The sequence below is a fragment of the Phascolarctos cinereus genome, unplaced genomic scaffold (genome assembly GCF_003287225.1).
Source record: "Phascolarctos cinereus isolate Bilbo 61053 unplaced genomic scaffold, phaCin_HiC Scaffold_4;HRSCAF=312, whole genome shotgun sequence".
Classification (NCBI taxonomy): Eukaryota; Metazoa; Chordata; class Mammalia; order Diprotodontia; family Phascolarctidae; genus Phascolarctos; species Phascolarctos cinereus.
Genome location: NW_027555847.1, coordinates 283,787,991 through 283,814,531, shown reverse-complemented (window position 1 = coordinate 283,814,531; position 26,541 = coordinate 283,787,991). Strand labels below are relative to the sequence as shown.

General features: G+C 35.4%; 1 protein-coding gene across 1 annotated transcript in view; it reads right to left on the bottom strand.

Moving 5' to 3' along the window:
• Positions 1-200: 200 nt before the first annotated feature.
• Positions 201-26,541, bottom strand: part of PRRC1 (proline rich coiled-coil 1) — a 43,324-nt gene continuing 16,983 nt past the window's right edge. Inside the window, 8 exon segments of the mRNA XM_021009580.2 lie at positions 201-1,382; positions 1,385-1,561; positions 6,053-6,155; positions 8,346-8,449; positions 14,523-14,686; positions 18,504-18,606; positions 21,941-22,101; positions 23,861-24,301. Coding sequence (XP_020865239.1) covers positions 1,350-1,382; positions 1,385-1,561; positions 6,053-6,155; positions 8,346-8,449; positions 14,523-14,686; positions 18,504-18,606; positions 21,941-22,101; positions 23,861-24,301 — 1,286 coding nt within the window. The 3' untranslated portion in view covers positions 201-1,349.

The following is a 26,541-nucleotide window of genomic DNA, read 5'->3' as shown; positions in this document are numbered from 1 at the left end:
TAATGCCTAGTTAAATACAAATTAAAATTATACTGCAAAACTGTGCTGGGCAAGAACTTCATTAAGTTGGGTAGAACTGCCATGGCTTATTTTTCTAACATCAGCAAAAGGTAAGAAATATTTCATAAAAGTTAAATCATAGAATATGAGAAATTGCTTTCACAAACTTTACATGTACATATACGCATATACACAGTGAACCTATTTCATAAAAATTCATTTATTTAATTTTGGTTTATTGTTGGCCAATAATGGCAAAATAGATTATTTGGGAAAAGGATAAATTACTGCTGTGTACAAATATAATGGATTAACAAATTGCATATAGTATAAAAAGGATCCTCCGAAAATATCTAAAAAAGTAAAGGCAGAATGGCATGAGCTGAAAAGGTAGTCTTTTAAAGCAAAACCAAAAAGTACTGTAATTATTTTTTAAGAACACAAACACCAATCCTATAACAGTAAAATGTTCCCTGCTCATCAAATACTTTATTGCAGAATGGAGGTGTAAGTAGAAGCAAAGAAAGAGAGCACAAAAATGACTGCTATACATTTTGCACAGGAAGCAATAGAATGGTCACCTATGGTGCTGTACAAGATGATTTCAGAAATGCTTCTGAATTACAGGGAAGCAACTGTTTTTAGATAGTGAGAAAACAAAGACTTGAAAAATCAAAACGAGTATCTTGATGTTCAAGGGACAATTTACGATATACCAAGATTAATATACACTGAAATAACGTGGAATTTTTCTTTGCAAAGCTATGTTACACATGGCTATGAGAATGACTCTCAGCAGAAAAAAAAAATCTGATGTTTTATCAAATGTTCAGGAAATGTCATTTTCATGTGTTTTATGGTAGTTGAATGAGGAGTTATTGAGCATCAGTCCTGAGATTACACACAAATCAGATTTTAAAAACATTATAGAGAAAGGGGTTCATTCTGAAGTAAAATGAGAAATAAGCAACCCAATAGAAAACTGTAAGCTCAGATACACAGTTTTAGAGCTGGAGGTACTTTATAGCACTATTTATCAACTGGCTATACCCTCTTTTTAAAAAAATCATCCAATTTAACAAGTACATTAAATGTATCAGCAAATAAATTCTCCTTTTACAAATTTAGTGCTATCAAACATATGTTATAAATGCTGTAGATGCTCATTTCTGAGAACTATATTTGAAGTTAGATTATCATATAATAAAATTACATTTCTTTTTTCTACTTGGAATACCAGGTAAATTAGAAAACCTGCAGAAGTCACTGAAACTGTTCCATCAGAAGATATGAACTCTTCTTTGATATTAAGCTATAGAAAAAGTCTCTGTATCCCAGACAATCTTCTCTCAAGTGGTCCTGGGTGGCAAGTGTTGTTTATACACATGCCTGCTATAGCTTTGGCAGCACTGTAGATCATTTGTCGTCGAGACATGCCAGTGAAAGCAACATGCCAATCAGTCCGGTTGACATGTACCAAGTTCTTCTCAAGCACTTCACCCACAGTTACCAAAAGGCCTGACCATTTTAGATTATAGTCCTGGGGAGTGAGATTTTGAGCCTGTGGAATGAAAAGATTAGCTGTTACTAATAAAGTAATTTAAAAGGTGCTTATAATATACAAATAGGTGGATCTATTTCAGGCACATAGTCAAACATGATTACTGGAAATCTTCAAGACAGATTGCAATATTACCTATGAAATGAACTTGTAATACTATGCAAGAAACAAAACAGAAGAATCTTTTATTTTAAACCCAAAGCGATGCTAGGCTCATTTTATGGTACAAATATAAATTATCTCAAATTTAAAGGCTCCTATAGGAAAGTACTATAATCTAATTACAGAAAGGATATTGGAGTGAGAGTCTAAAAGCTCAAGCACTACTATTAAGTTTGCCTTTGTAGTATTAACCTTGTATAAGTCAATTTTAACATTTTTGTAAACAGCCTAACATCTACTCTTTTTAAAAAAATTTATTTATTTTGAATTATCAACAATCACTTCCATAAGCTTTTGAGTTTTAAATTTTTTCCCCTCCCTCTATAAGACGGCATGCAATCTGATATAGGCTATACATATATATTCCTATTAAGCATATTTTCACATTAATGATATTGTAAATAAGAATTAGAACCAATAGGAGGAACCACCAGAAAGAGGAAACAAAATACAACAGAAGGAAAAAAAACCACAAATAGTATGCTTCGATCTGCATTCAAACTCCATAGTTCTTTCTTTGGATGTGGGTAGCATTTTCCATCATGAGGCCTCTGGAGATGTCTTAGATCCTTGTATTGCTGGGAAGGGTTAAGTTTATCAATATTAGTCATCACACAATGTGGCCGTTATTGTGTATAATGTTCTCCTGGCTCTGCTCACTTCACTCAGCATCAGTCCACACAAGTCTTTCCAGGTTTTTCTGGATTCTACTTCCTCATCATTTCTTATAGCACAATAGTATTCCATTACATTCATATACCATAACTTGTTCAGCCATTCCCCAATTGATGTGCCTCCTCTCAATTTCCAATTCTTTGCCACCACAAAAAGAGCTGCTATAAATATTTTTGTACATGTGGGTACTTTTCCCATTTGTATGATCTCTCTGGGATACAGCCCTAGAAGTGCTATTGCTGGATCAAAGGGTATGCACATTTTTATAGCCCTTTGGGTATAGTTCCAAATTGCTCTCCAAAATGGTTGGATCATTTCACAAGTCCACCAACAATTCATTAGTGTTCCAATTTGCCCACATCTTCTCCAACATTTATCGTTTTCCTGTTTTATCATGTTGGCCAGTCTCATAGGTGTCATGTGGCACCTCAGGATTGTTTTGATTTGCATTTCTCTAATCAATAGTGATTTGGAGCATTTTTTCATATGACTATAGATGGCTTTAATTTCTTCATCTGAGAACTGCCTGTTCATATCCCATCTACTTTTTACACAAGGGTAATATGATATTGCCATGGGAAGTACTTTGGGCCATTTCAAAGAGTTGTTATCTTATCATTTGAATTCATGGATTTAAATAAATGGATAATAAATGGATAATAAATGGATAAAACAAAACACAGCCCAAAAGACATCATATATTTTAGATACATCATACCTACTAGACGCAAACTCTGTTGGCTCTCTACATTGTCTATTACCACACTCATGAGGGAGATGAGGGACCAGGGGAGCCAATGTTTGATGACAAAAAGATAACGGCACATTTTCTCTTTCAGGGTGTCAAATGCAAGACAAAGGATACATTCAGATGTACAACAGGACAGAATATTGTCTTTGCTTTAAAATGCTGATACTTTTTAGAATCAGAAAAATGAGACTAGGGTGGCCAACAGATAATGTCAGATCTACAAATTTAAAAAGCATAAGTACTAATACAAATCAAATATTGAATAGCAGGGGTTTTTTTTTTGGTGAGGTAATCAGGGTTAAGTGACTTGCCCAGGGTCACATAGCTAGTGACTATTATGTGTCTGAGGCTGGATTTGAACTCAGGTCCTCCTGACTCCAGGGCTGGTGCTCTATCCACTGCACCATCTAGTTGCCCCATGATAAGTTTTTTTTAAAAATCTGACTAATCAAAGAAGTATAAGGAACTAACATAAACATACAAAGACCAAGAGCCCACAATGTAAAAGTGGTCAAACGATATGAATAAACTGTTTTCAATGGCAAACTATTATCATCTATATGAAAGACTGCTCCAAATAACTAAAAATAAAAAAATTCAATTAACAATCAAATCAACATCAAAGATTCATCTCACATCAGGCAAACTGGCAAAGATGGGAATAGTCAATGTTGGAATAAATGTGGAAAAAAGGGCATACTGGAACCATGAACTAGTCTAGTCATTTTAGAGAGAACTTTGAAATTAATTATGCTGATAAAGAGACTAAAGTATCCACTTTCTTTGACCCAGAATTTCCACTGCTAAGCATTTATCCCAAAGAGGGGAAAGACAGAGAAGTCCTATCTTTACCAAAATATTCTTAGCAGCACTTTTTGTGGTGACAATGGAAAAGAGAGATGCTCATCAAATGGTATTGGTACATGGTCATAGTAGAATATAACTGCCCTTGTCAAAAATTAGCTATATGAAGAATTCAGAGAAGTATGGAAGAACTGTATGAACTGAAGCAAAGTAAAATATGCAAAACAGGAAACAATCTACACAATGACTACAACAATATAAATGTGAAGAACAATAAGAAAAAAACTCCACAGAAATTAAAAGCGATGTATGCAATGACCAAGCTAGGCCCTCAAGAGATGATAAAATATATCTCCCTTCTTTGAAGAGGGGGGAGATTATGGCAGTGGAAAACTACATGAGATCATATCATACTTGGCTGACATTCTACTTAGCTTTAAGTGGAGCAAAAGAGAAGGGAGATATTTGCTAAAGAAGTTGATGGAAAAAAAAGCTGAAAAATTTTTTAAAATGAAGTGAAATGTCAAAACTCTGAGGATTTACCCTATACCAATCCAAGTACAATGAAAAGTAAGAAAAAAATGTGGAACTAGTTAACATAAGAGGATCTATTGGTAGAGGTGAACTGGTCCAATCATTCTGGAAAGTATGCTAGAAAAAAAAATAAAATGGCCCAGGGATTCCATTGCTAGGCATATGACCCAAGGAAACCAAAGATTTAAGGAAAGACTCCATTTGTATCAAAATATTAATAGTAGAACTTTTGTGGTAGCAAAGAACTGGAAACAAAAGAGACTTCCACCAATTGGAGGAATGGCTAAAAAACTGCAGTAACATGAATGTACTGGGATATTACTGCACCATAAGAAACAAGGAATATGAAGAATTCAAAAATGCACGTGGAAGAGTTTTCCGAACTAATGCAGAGTGAAGTAAGTTTGAAGAAAACACAATGCCTATAACAATGTAAATGGAAAGAATAGCAATGAAAGAAACCAGATTTTGTGTAATTATAATGACCAAACTTAGCTCCAGAGATATGTTGAAAAAAATGTATTTCTTTCCCTTCACTATAAACATGCAGGATTATAGGTGTAGAATACTGTATACTGTTAGACACAGCAAAAGCCTAGGTTGGTGAATTGCTTTTGCCCCTCTTCCTTTTTATTCTTTATTAAGTGAGACAGTTGCTTGGGAAGAGAAAGGGGGGAGGAATATATTTGGAAATCAAAGTGAAATAAAAATAGAAGACATAAAAAAATCTTCAAAGATATGAAAATGAAAATTTTTTTAAAAAATTGACTCAATTATAATTAAAGTTTAATAAGTATAGTATGATCTATTTCAATTTTAAATTTCTTTGGAAAATTTCAGATGACACACCTACTCAAATAATGAACAAAATTCAAATAATAACCTGAGATTAAGGACTGATTCTATAAGATATCATTTAAGTATAATGTCCACCTATGTTCTTTAACATTAACATCTTTGACAAAAGTCTTTAATTTTGCTTTTTAATAGAAATGATAAGGGCTCGAGCATAAATGAGAGATTCAACATATTTCAAAGACAAATATAATTAATTCTTCAACAAATATTCTACAAAAAACACAAGTAACATTCTAATGAACTGGGAGACATGAGGAAGAAGCCAGAAACATATTATCTTTTTACCTAATAAAAACAACTATGCAATTACTATTATATCAGGCTATGAGATATGGCATATTAACGCTATTATTTCCACTTTTCAGTTAGATGACCTGAGACAAACTGATAATTCCTCTCTATCAGCTTAATCATACATGCCTATCATTTTTACTTGCTAAGCAATCAATTAGAATAGATTAACAAGAAATGAGTAAAGGGTTTTGAGGGAACCATAAAAGAAAATCAGGTGAAGTAAGCAAGCAAAGGAAATAGAAATAGGAAAGAGTGAAATATGGCCAGTGTGGGAAGTGAAAAAAAAATGGAGAAAATGTAAAAAGGAGAAAGGATTTCAATGCGAAATTCAATTCTTGTACTAAAAGTAATCTGAGATAAAAAGTAGTTATTATTTCATTTAAACATGGGACATTTCATTTTTTTAAAAGTACCTGCTGTACATATTCCAAAGGCACTGGTGTAGCTTGTGTAAATGTTTCTAGATGAATGCCATGGACAGGATCTTCAATTATCAAACAGCCAATGTCAAACCACCTGGAATGTAATATATGCTCTGAACTACACAGTTTAAAAGAAGATCAAATAAAATTTCAAAGCTATTATTAGTTGTAACAAAAAGAAACTGATTAGATATTGATGCAAGGAAGAGAAAACAACAATTAAAACTAATGACTCTTATCTAATCTGAAGAAAACCAATGAAAATAATAACTATATTATTTAAAATCTAATTATGCATTGTTCAAAACTAAAATGGATTTGATTTCAGCCATTAGGTTACCTACCAGTATAAAGGCTATAATCTATGCCCTCTTATCTCTGTAAATCTTGGCTTTCTAAAATTTTCAGTCCACCCAACATGCTGGGGGTCTCCCTCTAGAATAGATCCCAACATTGCAAAGTTACCTAAGGTGCGTGTAGACTGTCCATTGCTTATCTTTCAGTCTCTCTCCTTGATTAGCTCACCTCCTTTTGTGATCACATAGTCTCTTTTAACATGCAATTGCTTGGGGCAGCTAGCTAGGTGGCACAGTGGATAGAGCATCAGCCCTGGAGTCAGGAGGACCTGAGTTCAAATCTGGCTTCAGATACTTGACACTTAACTAGCTGTGTGACCCTGGGCAAGTCACTTAACCCTACTGCCTAACCCAAAACAAACCAAAACAAAAAAACGTGGAATTGTTTAAAAATAACATAAAACTAAAGAATATTTCCTTTTGTTCTCTTAAAATAGAGACAGACCATTTTCTATCTTTTTCTAAGAAAAATGTTGACTACAGTGTTAACAACTATATCAATCTATGTCAGTTCTCTCAAAAAGAACCTAAAGATTATTGACAGAGATCAGAAAAGGATAAGTATTTCTAAATACTAGAGATTACTGAGTTCTAGCATGGGAAGAAAATCCTCTAATTTACAATAAAAAAAAACCAAGGAGGTTTCCTCAGATAAATATAATAATTTATGAAACCATTCTTGATCACAGACTATGTAATGAATTCAGAGTGGGATGATATTATCTTTAGCTGGCTGTATATGAATATAAGATATATAATACTTCTCTAAAATGGCTTGGATAAAACCTAAAGGTTGACTATGATTCTACCCCTGGTTAAAAAAAAAAAACAATAAAGTTAAAAAGTGATGATAAAAGGAATGCCTTGTAGGTGAATTGAAAGATATGAAAAAGTTAAAAAGAAGAATTTTATAGAGTAATATTACACAAATATCTTTCAATGTTCATATATTTTTCTTTTCAGATAAATCTCATTTTTGATTCGCATTTAGACCAACATACAAAGGCTATAATCACAACTGATCAATACAATGAAAAAGCCTGAAAACATGTAATGTGTAAACCTGTAGCCCTCCCACCCCCACAAAGGAGTGAGTTGGGTATTCTCATAGTTTTTCATTCAAGTCATGCCTGATCAGTGCATTTTAGAAGACATATCTGGCAGATCTTCAAAATGGCTACAACAGCCACAGATCATTGGAGTCAGCTGGAATTCTCAGGACAGTTGCACACTTGGCACCATTCTCTTTTCTCTTTCACTCGAGATTTTCCCATTCAACTTAAGTATTTGGGAAAAGAAAAAGTGGTTTCTTGCCAAAATTAGGGAATCCTTCACTATGAATAACAGATGCATGGAAGCATCTAACAAAACTAGTATTTTCTACTAAATAGTTTAGATTAGCAATTCAGTTAGCAATTCAAATTTAGAGTAACAGATACAAAAGCATTTGGTAAACCATAAAGCACCACAAATATATACCTTTTCGATACCTGGGATTGGGAACCTTTGGTGGTATCCCATTATTATGAATAATTATGAATTTTTTCTAGTAAGTATTTTCAAACCAGCATGCCACTTTTTAAAAAAAGGTTAAACCATAATCCAAATATTAACTAATGTACCTCAAGACAAAATAAACTTCTGCTTCTTATCTCACTTTATTCAATTTAACTACTTAATAACTACTAGTATATATAACCACTGGAAATGGACTTGACTTCAATTCTTGCCTCTAGCTTGTCTTAAGACTCAAAAACTAATAATTTCATTATAGAAATGGTACAAAGGCAACCCTGAACACTGACACTCACAAGTACTTTGCTTTAATCTCTAAAATAGTTCCCAAAGCTTGGATATATTTAATATATGCCGTCTAGCTCTAATATACAATCTACTTTTATCCAGATATAGTACAATAAGCCTCTTACTTGTCAGGCAGCAATTCAGCAATGAAGTTTTCTACAGACACAGCAGGTTGTTTTTCATGAATCACACCAGTTCGACGTAAGTTGTCTATACGCTCTTGGGCCCCCTAAAAATAACAGTGCAAGAGTTAGAGAATATCCTTTACTTCATTTAAATGGCTACCTGAACAGAGGCAAACCATACAATTATCCGGAAAAAGACTAAATAATGATCAAGAAGTCCAATTAGAGTATCTTCTTTCCTCCAGAGCTGCACCAAACAGCAAAAAATCTACTAATCACCTCCTAAAAGGAAAAGTCCAAGGAACTGAAAGCATGAAGAAAGTGTCAGTTCAAGTATTAAGGAGCCACCATCAGGATCACCCAAGACCTGGCAACTTCAACTATACATGATAAGAGATCTGAGAGTACAAAATTGTTTTTTTTTACTTTTATTAATATAAATTTATTTATTTTTAGTTTTCAACATTCACTTTCACAAATTTTTGAGTTCCAAACTTTCACCCCATCTCACCCCTCCTCCCACCCCAAGATGGTATGTATTCTGAATATCCCTTCCCCATGTCTGTCCTCTCTTAAATCTCTTCCCCCCCCCTTCTCTTGTCCCCTTTCCCTTCTATTTTCCTGTAGGGCAGGACAGACTTCTGTACCCCATTTCCTGTATTTCTTATTTCCCAGTAGCATGTGAAAACATTTTTTTAAACATATGTTTTTAAAACTTTAGGTTTCAGATTTTCTCTCTTCCTCCCTCCCCACCTACCCTCATTGAATAGGCAAGCAACTCAATATAGGTTGTACATGTGAAGTTATGCAAAACACTTCCATAGTAGACTTGTGAAAAACTAACTCTGTTTCCCTTAATCCTATCCTGCCCTCCCATTTACTCTGTTCTTTCTTTTGACCCTGTCCCTCCTCAGAAGTATTTACTTCTGATTACCCCCTTTCCCAATCTGCCCTCCTCTCTATCATCCCCCTGCTCTCTTGTCCCCTTCTCTCCCTATTTTCCTGTAGGGTAAGACAGATTTCCATACCCAACTGAATGTGTATGTTATTCCCTCCTTAAGCCAAATCCTATGAGAATAAGATTCACTCATTCCCTCTTACCTTCCCCCGTTTCTCCTCCACTGTAAGAGCCTTTTCTTTTCTGTTTTTTTTGAATATATTTACCCCATTCTACCTCTCCCTTTCTTCTTCTCATAGTATAATTCTCCCTCATTCCTTAATTTTATTCTCCAGATAAGACCCCTTAATCTTCAACTCACCCTGTGCCCTCTATCTATCTACATATACATACATATAATTTTTTTCCTTCAACTACCCTAATACTGACAAAGGTCTCATGAGTTATAAAATATCATCTTTCCATGAAGGAATGTAAACAGTTCAATCTTAATAAGTCTTTCATGATTTCTCTTTCCTGTTTACCTCTTCATGTTCCACTGAGTCCTGTATTTGAAAGTCAAATTTTCTATTCAGCTCTGGTCTTTTCATCAGGAATGCTTGAAAGTCCTCACTGATTTTTTTCCCCTGAAGGATTATACTCAGTTTTGCTGGGTAGGTGATTCTTGGTTGTAATCCTATCTCCTTTGCCCTCCAGAATATTATATTCCATGCCCTGTGGTCCTTTAATGTAGAAGCTGCTAAATCTTGTGTTATCCTGATTGTGTTTCCACAGTACTTGAATTGTTTCCTTCTGGCAGCTTGTAATATTTTCTCCTTGACCTGGGAACTCTGGAATTTGGCTATAATATTCCTAGGAGTTTTCCTTTGGGGATCTCTTTCAGGAGGAGATCTGTGGATTCTTTCAATTTCTATTTTGCCCTCTGGTTCTACTATATCAGGGCAGTTTTCCTTGATAATTTCTTGAAAGATGATGTCTAGGCTCTTTTTTTGATCATGGCTTTCAGATAGTCCAATAATTTTTAAATTCTCTCTCCTGGATCTATTTTCCAGGTCAGTTGTTTTTCCAATGAGATATTTCACATTGTTTTCTAATTTTTCATTCTTTTGGATTTGTTTTACATTGTCTTGATTTCTCATAAAGTCACTAGCTTCCAATTGCTCTATTCTAATTTTTAAGGAAGTATTTTCTTCAGTAAGCTTTTGGACTTCCTTTTCCATTTGGCCAATTTTTCTTTTTAGGGCATTTTTCTCCTCATTGGCTTTTTGGACCTCTTTTGCCATTTGGGTTAGGCTATTTTCTTCAGTATTTTTTTGGGTCTCCTTTAGCAAGCTGTTGACTTGTTTTTCATGATTTTCTTGCATCACTCTCATTTCTCTTCCCAGCTTTTCCTCTACTTCCCTTACTTGCTTCTCAAAATCCCTTTTGAGCTCTTCCAAGGCCTGGGACTGATTCATATTTTTCTTGGAGGCTTTGGATGTAGGAGCTTTGACTTTGTTGTCTTCTTCTGGTTGTATATTTTGATCTTCTTTGTCACCAAAGTAAGATAAGATAGTCTGACTCTTTTTGTACTGCTTGCTTATGATCCCGGCCAATTACTTGAGTTTTAAACTCTTTGTTAAGGTAAGAGTCTGCTTTCAATGTGGAGAATGTACTGTCCCAAGCTTCAGGGGTTTGTACAGCTGTTTTCAGAGATACTTGTAGGGACCTGTAAATTTTCAGTTCTTCCAAGGTGATATGAAGGGGCGAGGTGTTTACTCCTTTCCTGGCCTGTGACCACAAGTATTCCTTTCTGTCTGTAACTATGAGGAGGGGTTCCTCTCCACAGCTACTACAAGCTCCACCACGCCAGCGCTCCTCCTCACCCCAGCATGCCACCCAGAACTGCGACCCAGATCCAAACACAGGCAAAGCAAGAGATTCCTGCCTCAGCACTGGCAAAGAGATCGCTGCAGTCCCTCTCTGATCAGCCACTGGATTCCCCCTCAGTCTGTGGGCTGGAAGCTCGGGAAGCAGCTTCCCCCCCCCCCCGGGCCACGCTCTTGGGGAATGGAGCTGAGAACCCACCTTCCTCTCTCAGCACTGACAGAAACAGACTTTTCCCACTGACTTTCTAAGTTGTCTTTGGCATTAGCGGATTGAGGAGTCTGGAAACCTCCACAGCTGCCCAAGATTCAGTCCTCTGAGGCCTGCTCCAGGTTTGCTGTGGCCTGTGCACCCAGCCCAGCGCGATACACCTTTCTGATCAATCATCCAGGTTCTCTTGGGCTGGAAATTTGTTTCACTCTGTCTTTTTGTGGGTTCTGCTGCTTCAGAATTTGTTTAGAGCCATTTTTTATGAGTATTTGGAGGGGTTTGGGGGAGAGCTCACGCAAGTGTTTAAAGAGTGTTTAAAGAGGGGGAATAAAAGTGTGGGTAAAAATAACACACTGTTGTAGAAGGAAGGAAAATGGGGGTGGAACTGCTATTTCCCATAATTATGAATGAGAACACTATACAAACAAGGGAGAAGTAGAGGCCCCAAAAGATTCATGGAAGAGCTCAAAAGGGATTTTAAAAATCAAATAAAGAGAGGCTGAAGAAAAATTGGGAAAAGAAAGTGTAAGAGAATCATGTAAGAGAATTGTGAAAAAAGAACCAAAATCTTGGTAAAAGAAACACAAAAAAATGGAAAAACATATACAAAAATTCACCAAAGAAAACAACTCCTTGGGGCAGCTAGGTGTCACAGAGGATAGAGCTCCGGCCTTGGAGACAGGAGGACCTGAGTTCAAAGCTGGCCTCAGACACATGACACTTACTAGCTGTGTGACCCTGGCCAAGTCACTTAACCCCAACTGCCTCACCAAAAAAAAAAAAAAGAAAGAAAAAGAAAAACAAAAGAAAACTCCTTAAAAAGTAGGAGTGGATAAATGGAAAAAGAGACAAAAAAATATACTGAAGAAAATAATTCCTTAAAAATTAGAATTGGGCAAATGGACACTAATGACTCCATAAGACATTAAGAAACTATACAAAAAAAGAAAACCAAAAGAATGAAAAAATAGAAATGTGAACTATCATAGTAGAAAAACAACTAACCTGAAAAACATATCTAAGAGAGATAATTACTGGACTGCCTGAAAGCCATGATCAAAAAAGGAGCCTGGAGACCATCACATTTCAAGAAATTATCAAGGAAAATTACCCTGATATCTAGAACCAAAGGGGAAAATAGAAATTGAAAGAATATGCCAGTTATCTCCTGAAAGAGATCCCAAAATGAAACTCCCACGAATATTATAGCCAAATTCCATAGTTCCTAGGCCAAAGAGAAAATATTGCAAGCAGACAGAAAGAGAAAATTCAAATATTGTGGAACACAATCAGGATTACACAGGATTTAACAACTTCTACACTAAAGGATGAGAAAGACTGGAATGTTATTCTGGAGGGCAAAGGAACTGGGAATACCAACCAAGAATCACCTACCCAGCAAAAATGGGTATAATCCTCCAGGGGAAAAAAAGGATTTTTAATGAAACAGAGGACTTTTACGCATTCCTGATAAAAAAGACCAGAGTGGAACGGAAAACCTGATTTTCAAATACAAGACTCAAGAGAAGCATAAAAGAGTAAACAGAAAGAGAAAACATACCCTGATCCAGCAATACCAATAGTAGGTTGGTATCCCAAAGAAACTAAAAAAGGGAAAAGGACCTATTTGTACAAGAAATGTTTATAGCCACTCTATTCAGTGACAAAGAATTGGAAACTGTGGGGATGCCCATCAACTGGGGAATGGCTGAAAAAGCTGTTGTATATAATTGTAATGGAACACTATGGTGCTATAAGAAATGACAAGCAGGATGATTTCAGAAAAACGTGGAAAGACATACATGAACTGATGCGAAGTGAAATGAGCAGAACCAGAACATTGTACACAGTAACAGCAATATTGTACACTGATCAACTGTGAATGACTAAGCTGTTCTCAGCAATACAATGATGCAAGACAATTCCAGAGGTCTTGTGAATAAAAAAGCTATCTACCTCCAAGGAAAGAATTGGTAAGAGTCTGAATGCAGACCAAAACATAATGTTTTTCACTTTTTTTTTTTGGTCTGTGTTTTCTTTCATACCATGACTAATACGGAAGGGTTTTGTATGACTGCACTAGTATAATCTATATCACAGTGCTTACCGTAATCTTAGAGAGGGGGAAGAAGAGAGAGGGAGAAAATTTGGAACTCAAAATTTAAAAAAGAAAAGAGAAGCAAATGTTAAAATTGTTTTTACATGCAACTGGGAAAAAAATATTAGGGAAAAACATTTAAATCTTGAGTGGTTTTCTACTGCTTATGAAATAAAACTGAAACTAAACATTTTTATCTGGCATTCAAGTTGATGCGCAATCCAGTGTTATCTTACTTTTCCTGCCTCACTTCATACCCTTTTATTCTTTCTATTCGCCAGACAAACTGGACACTGTCAACATTATTTTCTACTTCTGTGTCTTTGTTCACACCCTTCTCTTTACCTAGAATGTCTCTATTTTACTCCCATCCATCATTTAAAGCTCAAGTAAAAATGCCACTGCTTCCATGAAGTATTCCCTAATATCTACCTTCCACTCCCCTTTCATAGACTTTTACCTTCAAATCTGCTTCAAACCTCAGGTAGGATTATGCTTTCTAGCATACCTTTGATATATTATTGTGAATTATCTTATCTTCCTAAATTCCAATACAAGACCCAAGTCTTATCTAAACTTTGGATCCTCACAACAAGCATGGTGCTTTGTACACAAGAGACATTTAATGAATGTTTGTAGAATTGAATCTCTGGTCTCCTTTAATTTTTGCTGCCCTTTGCTGATTGAGACAATATGGTGTAATAAGTTTTCAATATTTCCAATTCTCTTTGACCTATTATCACTATACCTGTAAGTATTACCAACATTTCTTAGTGTAGATTCATCTTTAATTTTTAACTCCCTCCACAATGTATTCCTAAGATAGCCAATGTTAAAAATATTAAATTTTAAAATCATATCTTATATGAAGGCATATAAATTCAATGGAATCATCAAAATAAGAATATTTACTAAATACCTTATAGACATTTAACATATAACTTCAACTTCTTTCCCTAAGGAGATTTACAACTCAAATTTTATTAGAGGAGTAAAAAAAAAAAAAACTGGCGTAAAGAAGAAATAAATCAGTAACTTGAAGTTTCCATACACTGGTACTAGAATTTGTAGAATTTCTAGAAGAAAACAACACATACTCACTCACTTTTAATCCAGCTGCATAGCCCACTGGTTGTGGTGCAATATTGGACTGGCCAGCTTCTCCTGTAACTACAGCTAACCCAAAGACTTCCTGGAAGGCATCTCGGACAGCAGCAATTTTTACCTCTTTATTTGAGGTTACCACAATATCTAGTTCACCTGCAGATTCTACCAGAAACCAAGGGGAAAAAAAAGATCCAGGTACAAATAGAAATCAAAGCCAAAGTTTTGCTATAATCATAATCATGTTTCTATTCTTTAGATCACATATCATTTCTGTCCAAGAAATTCTTGGCTTCCATTTCTGGCATCCTCTTAATGAGACAACCGAGATTTGCAAAAATGGAAACGAAATACATTATATGCTTGAAATGGTAAGCTCCCTCTCCCAGTTCTCTTCTTACCTTCTTCATGGCTCACTCTTCATTTTTATCATAGTTCATACTGTTGGTATTCCCCAAACTTCTGTCCTAGGCTCTTCTTTTCCCGTCTCTGTCTGTCTGTCTCTCTCTCTTCCCAACCATGGATTTAATTATCATCTCTAAGCAGATGACTCCCAGATCAAAATACTGTACCCCAAACTCTTACTGTGCTTCAGTCTTGTGTAACCAATGACCTGTTGGAATATTTCAAACTGGTAGAAGCATCCCATATTTAGCATATCCACAACTATGAACTCCTTTAACTCTGCATGTCCTTCCCTAACCAAAACTCTTCCCTTTCAAATTTTGATATTTCTGTAGCATCAATCTTTAATCATTCTCATTCATCCCACATACACATTCAGTTGCCAAATCTTGTGTTTCTATTTCCACATCCAACATCTTTTTTTCTATTCACATAGCTACTACCTTAATTCAGGCACTTAGCAGCTCTCTCCCAGATTATCACCAACAGTCTCTTAATTGGTATCCCTGACTCAAGCTTTTCATGACTCCAGTTATACTGATGCTACTGATTGTCCTTAAGTTAGATTTAACTGTATCATTCCTTTACTCAACCAACTTCAGTGACTTTGGTATGAAACATAAAGCCTTGTGTCTACCTTTGAAGGTCCTCTATAAAATGGGCCCAGACTATCTTTCCAGCCTACTGAACACTACTCTCCCTTCCATACTGTGAGATCCCAGCAAAATGACCATCTCTCTGTTCCTCATACATAATATTCCATCTTGTATTTCAGTGTTTTTTTTTCACTAACCTTTCCATCATGCCTAGAATGTACTCCCTTATTACCTCTGCCCCACAGAATCCGTCTCTTCCTTCTAGATGCAGTTTAAGTACCACCTTCCACATGAAACTTTTCCTGATCTTTCAAATGCTACTGCCTTCCCTTCCAAACTGTCTTGCACTTTGGTATTTTATAATTAGTTGTGCTGTATAAGCTCCCAACTCCTCTTCTGGGCTGGGCCCATTACCTGAGCACTGAAACAGGCAACTGTGCAGATTTCAGTGAGAAAATTCCACCCCCTCTCCCCATCTGCAACCTAGCACACTCACCCTCTGCCTCCTAAGTCATCTAGTAGCAACAGAAGGCACCTCTTGTAGGACAGATTCTGTAATCTTAGGCTCTACTACCGAGTATAAGACCTACCCCTCAGCACCTTGTTCTAATTGAGTGGGAAAAAGTAGGTCAGATAGGATAAGGAGGAATGGATGGATTGTGATCCATACCTTAGATTTCATTACCTAGAACTGTCTTAAAGACCTAATAAAACAATGGTTTTTTCTTTTTCTGGTGTATTTCTCTTTCAAAGGATTATAATGTTCAATTTCATTATATAGTTATAAATCCAGTTATGAGACTAAAGGGATGGAATAATTTTCTTGCCAAAAAAAAAAGACTTTTCTTAATCATAGCACATATCAAAACTTAATCCTTATGCTCATCAAAGCCAAAGTAAGGCAATCAAACCAAAAATACATGGTCAGTAAGCTTCAGTCAATAAACTGGTTCATATAACTCCAAGGATTTATATTGATTTCAAAACCTCTGCCCTATCTTCCCCTCAGAGCCACATTTTATTTATTTGAACTATGAAAATCACAAATGGGGGAATGACTGAAAAGAGCTGAAGGACATTTAAAAAAAAAAGATATAGAAGACATTAGTTTGATACAAAATTTCCTTCTGTAGCTTAATAGTTCTGCTTGAGCTATGCTATTTGTCAGAGACGTAACACTTCTAAAACCCTGACAGCGTAAAGAAAGCAGCTCATCTCATCAATGAAACCTTTTGTAAATATATACATTAATTAAATGCCAAAATGACATTATTTTGAGTATCTATTTAAAATTCTTTCTATTTAGGATGGAATTAAGAATTCCACTCTAAGAAAGCAAATGATGTCCCAGTTACTAAAATACTTTTAAAGGAATTTATTCCTTTTTTGACATGCCTCTGCCAATTGATAGCGACAGAGGCATTCATTTCGTAGGACACATTGTAAAGAAAATTTACAAAAGCTTTGAAGATTCAATAGTATTTTTACTCTCCACATTACAGAGAGACTGCAGGGGCAAGACAAAAGAATAGAACTATTACAAACAGCTAAAATTTTTATTGAAGCTGAACTTTAATCAGATGACCCGCTTTGAGCCCTTATAAGCTTGTTTCTAAATGCTGTATGTTCTCATGCTCCTAAGTATATATATCCTGACACCTATTTCTTTTACAACTGCAGATTTATGTGCTTTTGCTCTACTGTAATAAGAATTAATGTGGAACAATGATTCAATGCCTGTTTAAATTGCTCGGGTTGAGAGGATAAAAAGTTTAAAGATTGCTAATATCCAGCCTCATGAAAGATGAATGTCACTTAAATCTTTCATCTGTCTGATTCTAAACATACTGGATTCTTCTGTATTGCCTGCAGAAAGTTAGTTCCAATAGACTACAATTAATGTAATTATACTATAACCAGGTCTCATCCTGTTGCCAAAGGATTTTATTCCCTTTATTTTAAATAACTGCTACCGAAGTGACTACAAGCATTAACACCATTTATGCTTATTCCTGGTAACCCTCAAACTAATCAGGATAATGCTATAAAGAGTACATAAACTCTGCTGTAACAAATCTTCCTTGACTTCAAGAAGTAACATCAGAAATAAGAGAGCAATTTCCAAGAAAGGAAAAAAAACCTGCTGGCATATTATTTCTATATTATGGGATAACCAAAACAAAACAGCCTACATGAAAATTCTACCATATAGTATTAGATATCAAAAGACACTAACATTTTTTTACACAAGATTGCACTTAGCTTATTCTTATAAAATGACCACTGTATGAATCTTGTTGTAATATCTTTACCCCATCCTATGATACTGTTACAACTTAACATTATAATATATAACTTTGACTAATCTGTTCTAAGTTGTAAGTTAATGTAAAACACTATAGCAGGAGGTAATTCTAGAAGTTCCTTTGAGAATTTCAACAAGGGTATATTAGACCCAGCATCTCGTATTAAACTTGTTTCTGTTTGACAACTGTTTTCAAAAGAGCTATCTGAATATTTTTCTAATTCTACATTTTCAAATAGGTCTGATGACTAAACACTTGGAACTTGGACTTCTTTCTACCAATAAACCCAGTTAGTTGACCAAGAGGTTAAGTTCTTTGCCCAAGGTGAGAGAGCTAGTATTAGAGGCAGTATTTGAGCACAAGTTTTTCCAACTCCAAATCCAGTTAATTTTACCATGATGCCTGTCCAAATAAAATACACTTTGTAATACAATAACTTCAAACATATACTTTGAATAAAAATAATTTCACTGTAAAAACATGTCACTAAAATATCTTTTATAATAAATGTCTATTTTACAATAAAAACATTAACTAATGTTTTAACTCTTCTTCTAAGTTTCACTTGCAGGTATACACTTCCACACAATTATTTGATTACAAGATAGTATAGGATCCATTTACATTTTACAAGGCATCAAAGCTAGTGGCTGACAGTTTGATTCAATTACGTACTGATATATGGAGCCATGCCTGGGTCCAGTGTAGTAATCATGCTTTCCACTGAGTGTTTAGTTTTATCAAGCACAGATTTCACCATAGGATTCCCAGCCACACCCTGCATCACAGAAACAAGTAAGTAAATACAAGTTACATTTACATTAAGTACATGATCTTTTACAAATATTTTCTTGTTACAGGCTCTTAATATACAAACATTCATTCCAACAACAAATCTGAACCACCCTTTCAGTCTCTTAAGGTGAGTACTACCTTCTTATTATACTTTTTTGTTTACTGAAAAAACCTTCCAGATTCCATACCCATGAAAATAGGTTAAAATCAAACTTACCTTTGCAATAACAGCGTCTTTAGAATTAAAGATAGGATATCTAATGAATTATTGAAATACTTTTGTACCTTAGATAAGAGAACATACTTCCTTTATATAAGAGAAATTGTGCTGATATCGTTAAGTCTGTTTTATTTTCTTACCCATTCTGAGCTTACTTCTAAATATAAAAGTTATAATTTAAACTAGGGTCAGAAATTGCCCTTTATCACAAGGAAGTACATTCTTCAATTAAAAACCAGGCCAACTATAACCCTAAAGAAATCAAAGAAGAGAAAAGGGGCCCATAAAAGTTTTTTTAGTCATAGCAAAGAACTGTAAAGTAATGTAAAACAGTGACCAAATTATTGAATGTGAATATAATGGAATATTATTACACTGTAAGAAATTATAAAAGGTACAGTTTCAGAGAAACTTGGAAAGATTTGTACGGATTTATGCAGAACAAAGTGTACAGAACCAGAAAAACATTATATAATAATAAAAGAACTTGAAGAGTTGAAAGACTTAAGGACTGTGTACAATGCAATGACCAACCACAATTCCAGAGGAATGAAAAACCATGCTACCCATCTTCTACAAAGGTGATGGATTCAAGATACAGGATAAGATATACATTTTCAGACATAAAGTGGTATTTTGTTTTGCTTGCCTACATATTTGTTACAAGCATTTTGTTTTTCTTCTTTAATTTTTTCAACTTGGGGATAGAGGGAGTTTAGGGTTAGGGTGTTTCCGCCCCCCCCCCCGGAAAGAAAAGGCTCACTGAAACATTTTTAATGCACAGAAGAGAAGAGAGGGAAAGCTAGAAAAAATCATAGACAAGCAGGACAGATTTGAGAATTCCATGTTAAATTAATTTTCCATATAAAAAGAAAATAAACCTGCAGAGATTATCAGTTTCATGTACTGTTGTCTTTTCTACTATTAATATGGAAATACTAGTGTTATTTGGTCTTTGTTAAGTTCAGAATTTTAAAAAAACACTATATATTCTCTCTCAGATATATACCACATATATATATCAGCCAAATACACACACACATATACAGGCATTTAGGTTACACAGTGGATAAACTGCTAAACCTGAAGTCAAGAAGATCTGAGTTCAAATTCAGCCTTACACTCTTACTAGCTACGTGGCCCTGAGCAAGTCACTTAATCTCTGTCAGTCTTAGTTTCCTCATCTGTAAAATGGGAATAATAATAGCACCTATCGCTACTGTACGATGATCAACTGTGAATGACTTAGTTAATTCTCAGCAATACAATGATCTATGACAACTCCAAAGGCCTCATAATGAAAAATGCTATCCACCTCCAAAGACAGAACTAATGGAGGCTGAAGACAGATCAAATAATATATATATTTTTTTGCTTTTCGGTGAGGCAATCAGGGTTAAGTGACTCGGCCCAAGGTCACACTGCTAGTAAGTGTCAAGTGTCTGAGGCCAAATTTGAACTCAGATCCTCCTGACTCCAAGGCCAGAGCTCTATCTACTGTACCACCCAGCTGCCCCTAAATCATACTTTTTAAATTTTATTTTTCTTGCTTTTTTTTTTGTTCTTGGTCTGTTTTCTTTCACAATTTGACTAATATGGAAATAAGTTTTGCATGACTGTACATGTATATCCTATATCAAATTGCTTGACTTCTCAAAGACGGTGGAGCAGACAGAGAGAAGGAGGGAATTTGGAACTCACAATTAAAGAATGATAAAAATATTTTCCATGTATTTGAAAAAAAAAACTGGAATAATAGCACCTATCTCATCATCATTAATATTACTGTGTATATCAGACTATAAGAATGTTATTTTCTTTGTTCAATACAGCCTCAAACTGTTTTTGCTAGTGTTGATGTATTTGATTTAACTACCGATTTGATCCAGATTCATACAAAACAGTATCCACAATTTCTGGTCGTGTGATGACAGCTCCAGACAAAGAGATTAATGTTTATCCTATGACCTACTACTGAATACATGGGTAGAGCATGTCATTATTCTGTGCCTGAATTTCCTTAATAATTCAGCATTCAAACAGGGTGAGGAATTGGTATATGTGGCTATATGATTAAAAAATGTATCACAGAACTAGTTTCTTTACATTCTTTTCTAAGGTCTGGATCAGTGGCTTTATTGGCATAAGTAACTCTTGGTGTAAAAACTCCCTATATTACATCAAAGCAGATGATCAACTCATATGTCATCTTTAACTTACTTTGTTAGAGAGCTGCATGGGGCACTAAAACATTAAGTGACTCATCCACGGTCACAAAGACAGTATGTGGAAGAGGCAGGACTTAAACTCAGGTTTTCCTGTCAGTCTTCTATCTACTAACACTGCCTCTATTATACAATACTGTTCGCTATTACCTTTATACATTTTTTTCTAGAACACTTTGCTTATTGTGGCCTCCTTATATTTAGATTATTCTTCCCTACCCATATTAATTCACTGACAGAATTACAGAACTTTAGAAAAATCATCTTTTCCTTTAACTTCTTAAAACAATGACATTCTATTGAAGGACTGATTTTGTGTACACTAATTTGCTGAGCTACATGGATAATGTGGTCTCTTATTTCATGTACACACACATGTATATATACACACACATGTGTCATGTATATTTGCCAACAAATTTTTATACAAACAAATCAAAGATCTGAAAGCAATAATTTTTTTTTACTCTTTAAAAAAAAGTCTTTTAGATTTACTTAGCACTGATTCTAACTGGGGAGAAGGATTATTACTTCTTTGTTTACAAATCCATAGCACAGCCCCAGGAAACTGGAAACAACAGACTAATCCACAATCCACTGACCCATTAATAAAACACTCTTTTTTTAAAAGATAAAGATGTTATAAGTTTTCTGTAGTGATCCCTAAACCTTAATATATCTTAAATATAAATTATATCCAGATTTTCAATAGCAAGCATTTTAATGAATTTTTATTCAATTTAAATTTTTTAGGTTTGAGCTTATTTAAAAACTTTTTAATCCATCTTACTTCTATTTCAGTGAAACAAAAGCACTTCTTTCTTGTCTTGTTCTCCTCTTCGTGGAAGAAAAAATAACAACCCATACTTTACCTTGATAAACCCCCAGATGCCACCAGCAGATGATTCATTCTGATCCCTTGCCAGTCTAGGGTCTTCATGTTCTTCTGGGAAAGTGATAGCTGAGCCACTTCCAGTTCCCTGTGGCACAGGCGTCAAACTGGCTTGTTGAGAAATAGGAGGAGGCAACATACCTAAACAAATACATTTAAAAATAAATATATCTGCCTTTTCTGTACAACTATTATACATCTTTAATAATATTAAGTCAATCTCAGTTTTAAATTCTACGTACCCAAGCAAAACTTTCACAATATTCTGCGGGTTATTTTTTTTTCACCATTTATTAATATTGTTTGAATCTAGTCTTATGTGGCTAGAAAATTATCTAAAGCAAAAAGCTTACTGCAGAGGTCAGGCTGACCACAGAGAGTTCCCAGGGAAGCCAGAAGTTGTAAGCAATACCTAGATCCCAGCCAATTCTTGTTTTGGGTTCATTCAAAGCTTGTGTTTTGGGTTTCCCAAATTAAATAGACTTACCTGCTGATATACATCTCGAATTCCCTTTCTCTTGGGGACTATCTACTGCCTACATGAGGCTGATCAGGTAAATGTCCTTAAGCCCTTGTCTGAACTCCAAGTAATATAACCTCACAAAAATTTGGAGAGGGAATCATCCCTTCTTTTCCACTCTCTTTCTCTCTCTACCAAATTTCAGATTTGAGTTTGTTCTCGTGAACAATTCACTTTACTTTTTATTTAATTACAACCTAACCTCCAAAGGGAAGCCTCCTTTTCTTACTCACCTGAAATGCATGGACAATATCTGTATATACAACTCATCCAAACAGCTTTAAACTGAGCTTGAAAATAAACTTATTTATGTATACTATTAAAATCCTGAGCACTAGTCCCCTTTTATATAGAAAAATAATATATACATACATAATACACCACAATATACAAGAATGACTATAAGTACTGTATAATACATACTTGTTTCAAATAATGTGAGCACTCCCTCCACTAATAAAGAGTTCAACTCTTCTATATCTCAGTAAATGTTCTTCAAGACTTACTATATCAAAGAAGGTCATTATCCTACAACCAATCTAGTAATGAATAAAGCTGATCTCTGAATCTATCTGATCCTTGGAAAACAAGCTGGTCCTCAAAAAACAACAGAGTTCATAGCAAGGCTTTTACTCAAGTCTACTCCAGGTTGGTTGGGCCATCCTGGGCTATGGTTCCGCTGAATTGTCTTTGAGAGCCCAAAGTTAACTCAATGCCACAATGAGATATCAAAGTAGGATTTTAGCAGAGATATAACATCTAGTTCACATTTAAGATTTATATGTAGATAGCTACAAATATAATATTCATGCCTTATGACAGACCATTGCAAGAAAAACATGCTAGCTAGAACCTGCTAAAATAGTGATAAGAAAATACAAATCACATCAATATATATAACTAGTTTTTCCCAATGGAAATGGTAGGCAGCAGTAAGTTGAAAATGGTGACTGCCCAAGAGTAAGAGAGTTATATTTGTTCCCTAAATGTTCTCCAGGAAAGCAAGTAAATCTGAAGCAGTGTAACTGTCCATCACCACTATTGGCATGCAAAAATCTTCCTTTTTAGAGAGCTAGCTGAACATTATTCCTTTGAACTACAAAACTTCCTAGGCCCTGTAGTTATTTAACTGGACCTTTAGAAACTTCATCAATTTACCCGGATAAGTTTTCCTACGATACCAAGAACAGAAGTATCATAGAATTCTGAGCCATATTTTTAAGGCTACTATAAGTCTTCAAAATGCAATTCAAAAGTATGTTTCATGACTAAAACTTTCATCAATAAAACTTCATCAACAAGTGTACATAAGGTCATGTGCCACTGGAACCAAAGTACTGAGGAATATATTTTAGGAAAATTCTTGCTGAGAAGAGTTACCTGTAACAGCAGGTGCAGAAAACGATGGCATCAAAGGTGTCTGGGGAGTTCTTCCTGCATGACCCCGTGTGATGTCATAGACTGAATCAAGACAAAATCCTGATATAGGAGGACCAGTAGGAGGAGGGGAAATAACAGTGCTTGGAGCAGTGCTTGGAGGAAAATATGGAAATATGGGAGGAGCATTACTACTGATGGTTGTAGCAGTTGATGGGGAATCAGGAGGTGGGACTGAACAAACAGGTGGTGGCATTGAAAAAACAGGAAGTGGGGTGGTAGAAACAGAAAATAAGGCAGCAGAAACTGGTGAAGATCCTACAAAAGACAAAGAAGCTGAACTCTTCATGGGAGCAGCTGATGGCACACATTTAGAGAATGTTAGTGGTAGTGAGAATTGCACTGAGGAAGAAGAAAATGTTGAAGAAAATGACCCAGAAGAATCTGGAAGAAAAAAAAATCAAAACATTACTAACAATCTCTTGCAAAAATTTCCTTACCATTATATAGTTCTTTTCTTTTAACAGTCAAGTTTATTAAAATATTCTCCCCAATAATCCTTAGTGAAAAATCCCTAATATGCTTATTAAATTAAGTGAAATTTGGCTCAAATGAGTTTCAACAACCACTTTAAACCAAAATTTAAAAAAATCCAACAACAGAAAGTAAATTGAATCATGTTAGTTATAAAAAGGAGTTTCCATGGTGATAAGCCGGCAAAGTGTTTGTTTTAATGTTTTAATGCCATTTTTTCATTGGTTCTCATTTTTTCCTGACTGTTCTCAATTCAAAAACTTTAGTCAGAAGACTGCCAGAGAATATTCAGAACACAATCAATACACTTGGGTACAGATAACTTCCATCTCTCCACTGCTCACTTCCTCCTAGGTTATCACTCTGCTCTAGCTACATTCTCATTCCTGCCCTACCTGGCCTCCTTGGCAAACCAGTTCAATTCTATTGTCTATTTTCAAAACCCTTGACTGCTTATCTCAATCTTGGATTAATTCCACCAGCCACTGTTTTCAATCCTATTCACTCGCTGAAATGAGTTGGGAGAAAATTGTGATGGAGTACTGACTGGGTACAAAATTGTTATATAATCTCAGCTGGGCACTCACTGCAACAAGGCCATCCTTTTATGGCTCCCTAATCAATTCACTATTCAACTTACCACAGTGCCTTTCCCCAACCTTTTCATCCCTCCCCTAACTATGCCCCTCATCCTCTCAGTTGAGAACCTTACCTCAAATTTCACTGAAAAAATTGAAGCCACTTAGAGAACTCCCTCTTGTTCCCTCTTCCTCATCTCACAATTCAGATGCCTTTCCCCACTATCCCCTCTCTCACTCTTATCTCATATAAAACAATAACCCTTAGGTGATCCTATTCAATCCTGTCTTCTTTAGCAAACTGACCCTTCTATCATTCCCATCCTCTCACTAGCCTTCAATCTATTCTACTGGCTGCTTCCTTGCTCCCTACAAACACACTCATACCTCTCCCATCCTCAAAAAACAAACAAAAACCCCTCATTTGCTCTATCCATCCCACCATCCTCCTATATTTCTCCTCCCTTTCATGGCTATATTCTTTGAGAAGCCCATCTATAATTGATGCATCCAATTCCTTTCCTCTCTCTTATCCATTTACAATCTGGTTTCTGATTCCATAATTCAACTGAAATTGCTTTTCCCAAAACTATTAACAATCTCTTAATTGCCAAAACTAATGGCCATTTTTCAATCTCCATTCTTTTTTACCTCTCTGTAGGCTTTGACACTGTCAATCGTACTTTTCTCCATGATATACTCTTTCTAGGTTTTCAAAAAATTGCTCTGTCCTGGTTCTTCCCTACCTGTATGACTGCTCCTTCTCTTTGTCTTTTGCTGGATGCTTAACCAAATCACACCCACTAACCATAAATTTTCCACAGGGATCTATCTGTCCTGGCTCCTCTTCTCTCCTATGTACTGTTTCACTTGATGATCTCAATAAATCTCATAAGCTCAATTATCATTTCTTTACAGATGATTTTCATTTATTTATCTAGCTCTCTTAGGGCAGCTAAGTAGTACAGTGAATAAAACACCAAACCTGGAGTCAGGACTACCTGAGTTTAAATCCAGCCTCAGGAACTTACTAGCTGTGTGACCGTGGGCAAGTCACTTAACCCTGTTTGCCTCGGTTTATCATCTGTAAAACAAGCTGGAGAAGGAAAAGACAAACCATTCCAGTATCTTTGCCAAGAAAACCCCAAATAGGGTCATAAAAAGTTGGACATGACTGAAATGAATGAACAAAAACTCTCTCTTGCTTACCAGTCTTGCACCTCCAACTGCTTATTAGGCATTTCAGAATGGATGTCTCATACACATCTTAAATTCAGCATGTCCCAAACTGGACCCATTTTCTTTCTTCACAAACTTTCCCTTCTTCCAAACTTCCCTATTACTATCAAGGATACCACTATCCTCCCACTTACCTAGATTCACAACCTAAGTTATCATCTTCAACCCCTCACCTTCTCACCTTCCCATATTTAATCAGTCAAGTTCTAGCAATTCTACTTTACAGCATCTCTCAAATACACTCCCTTCTCTTTTCTGACACTGCAATCAACAATCTGACGCAGGAATTCATCTCCTCATGCCTAAATTATTGTAAGAGCCTTCTGGTTGTTT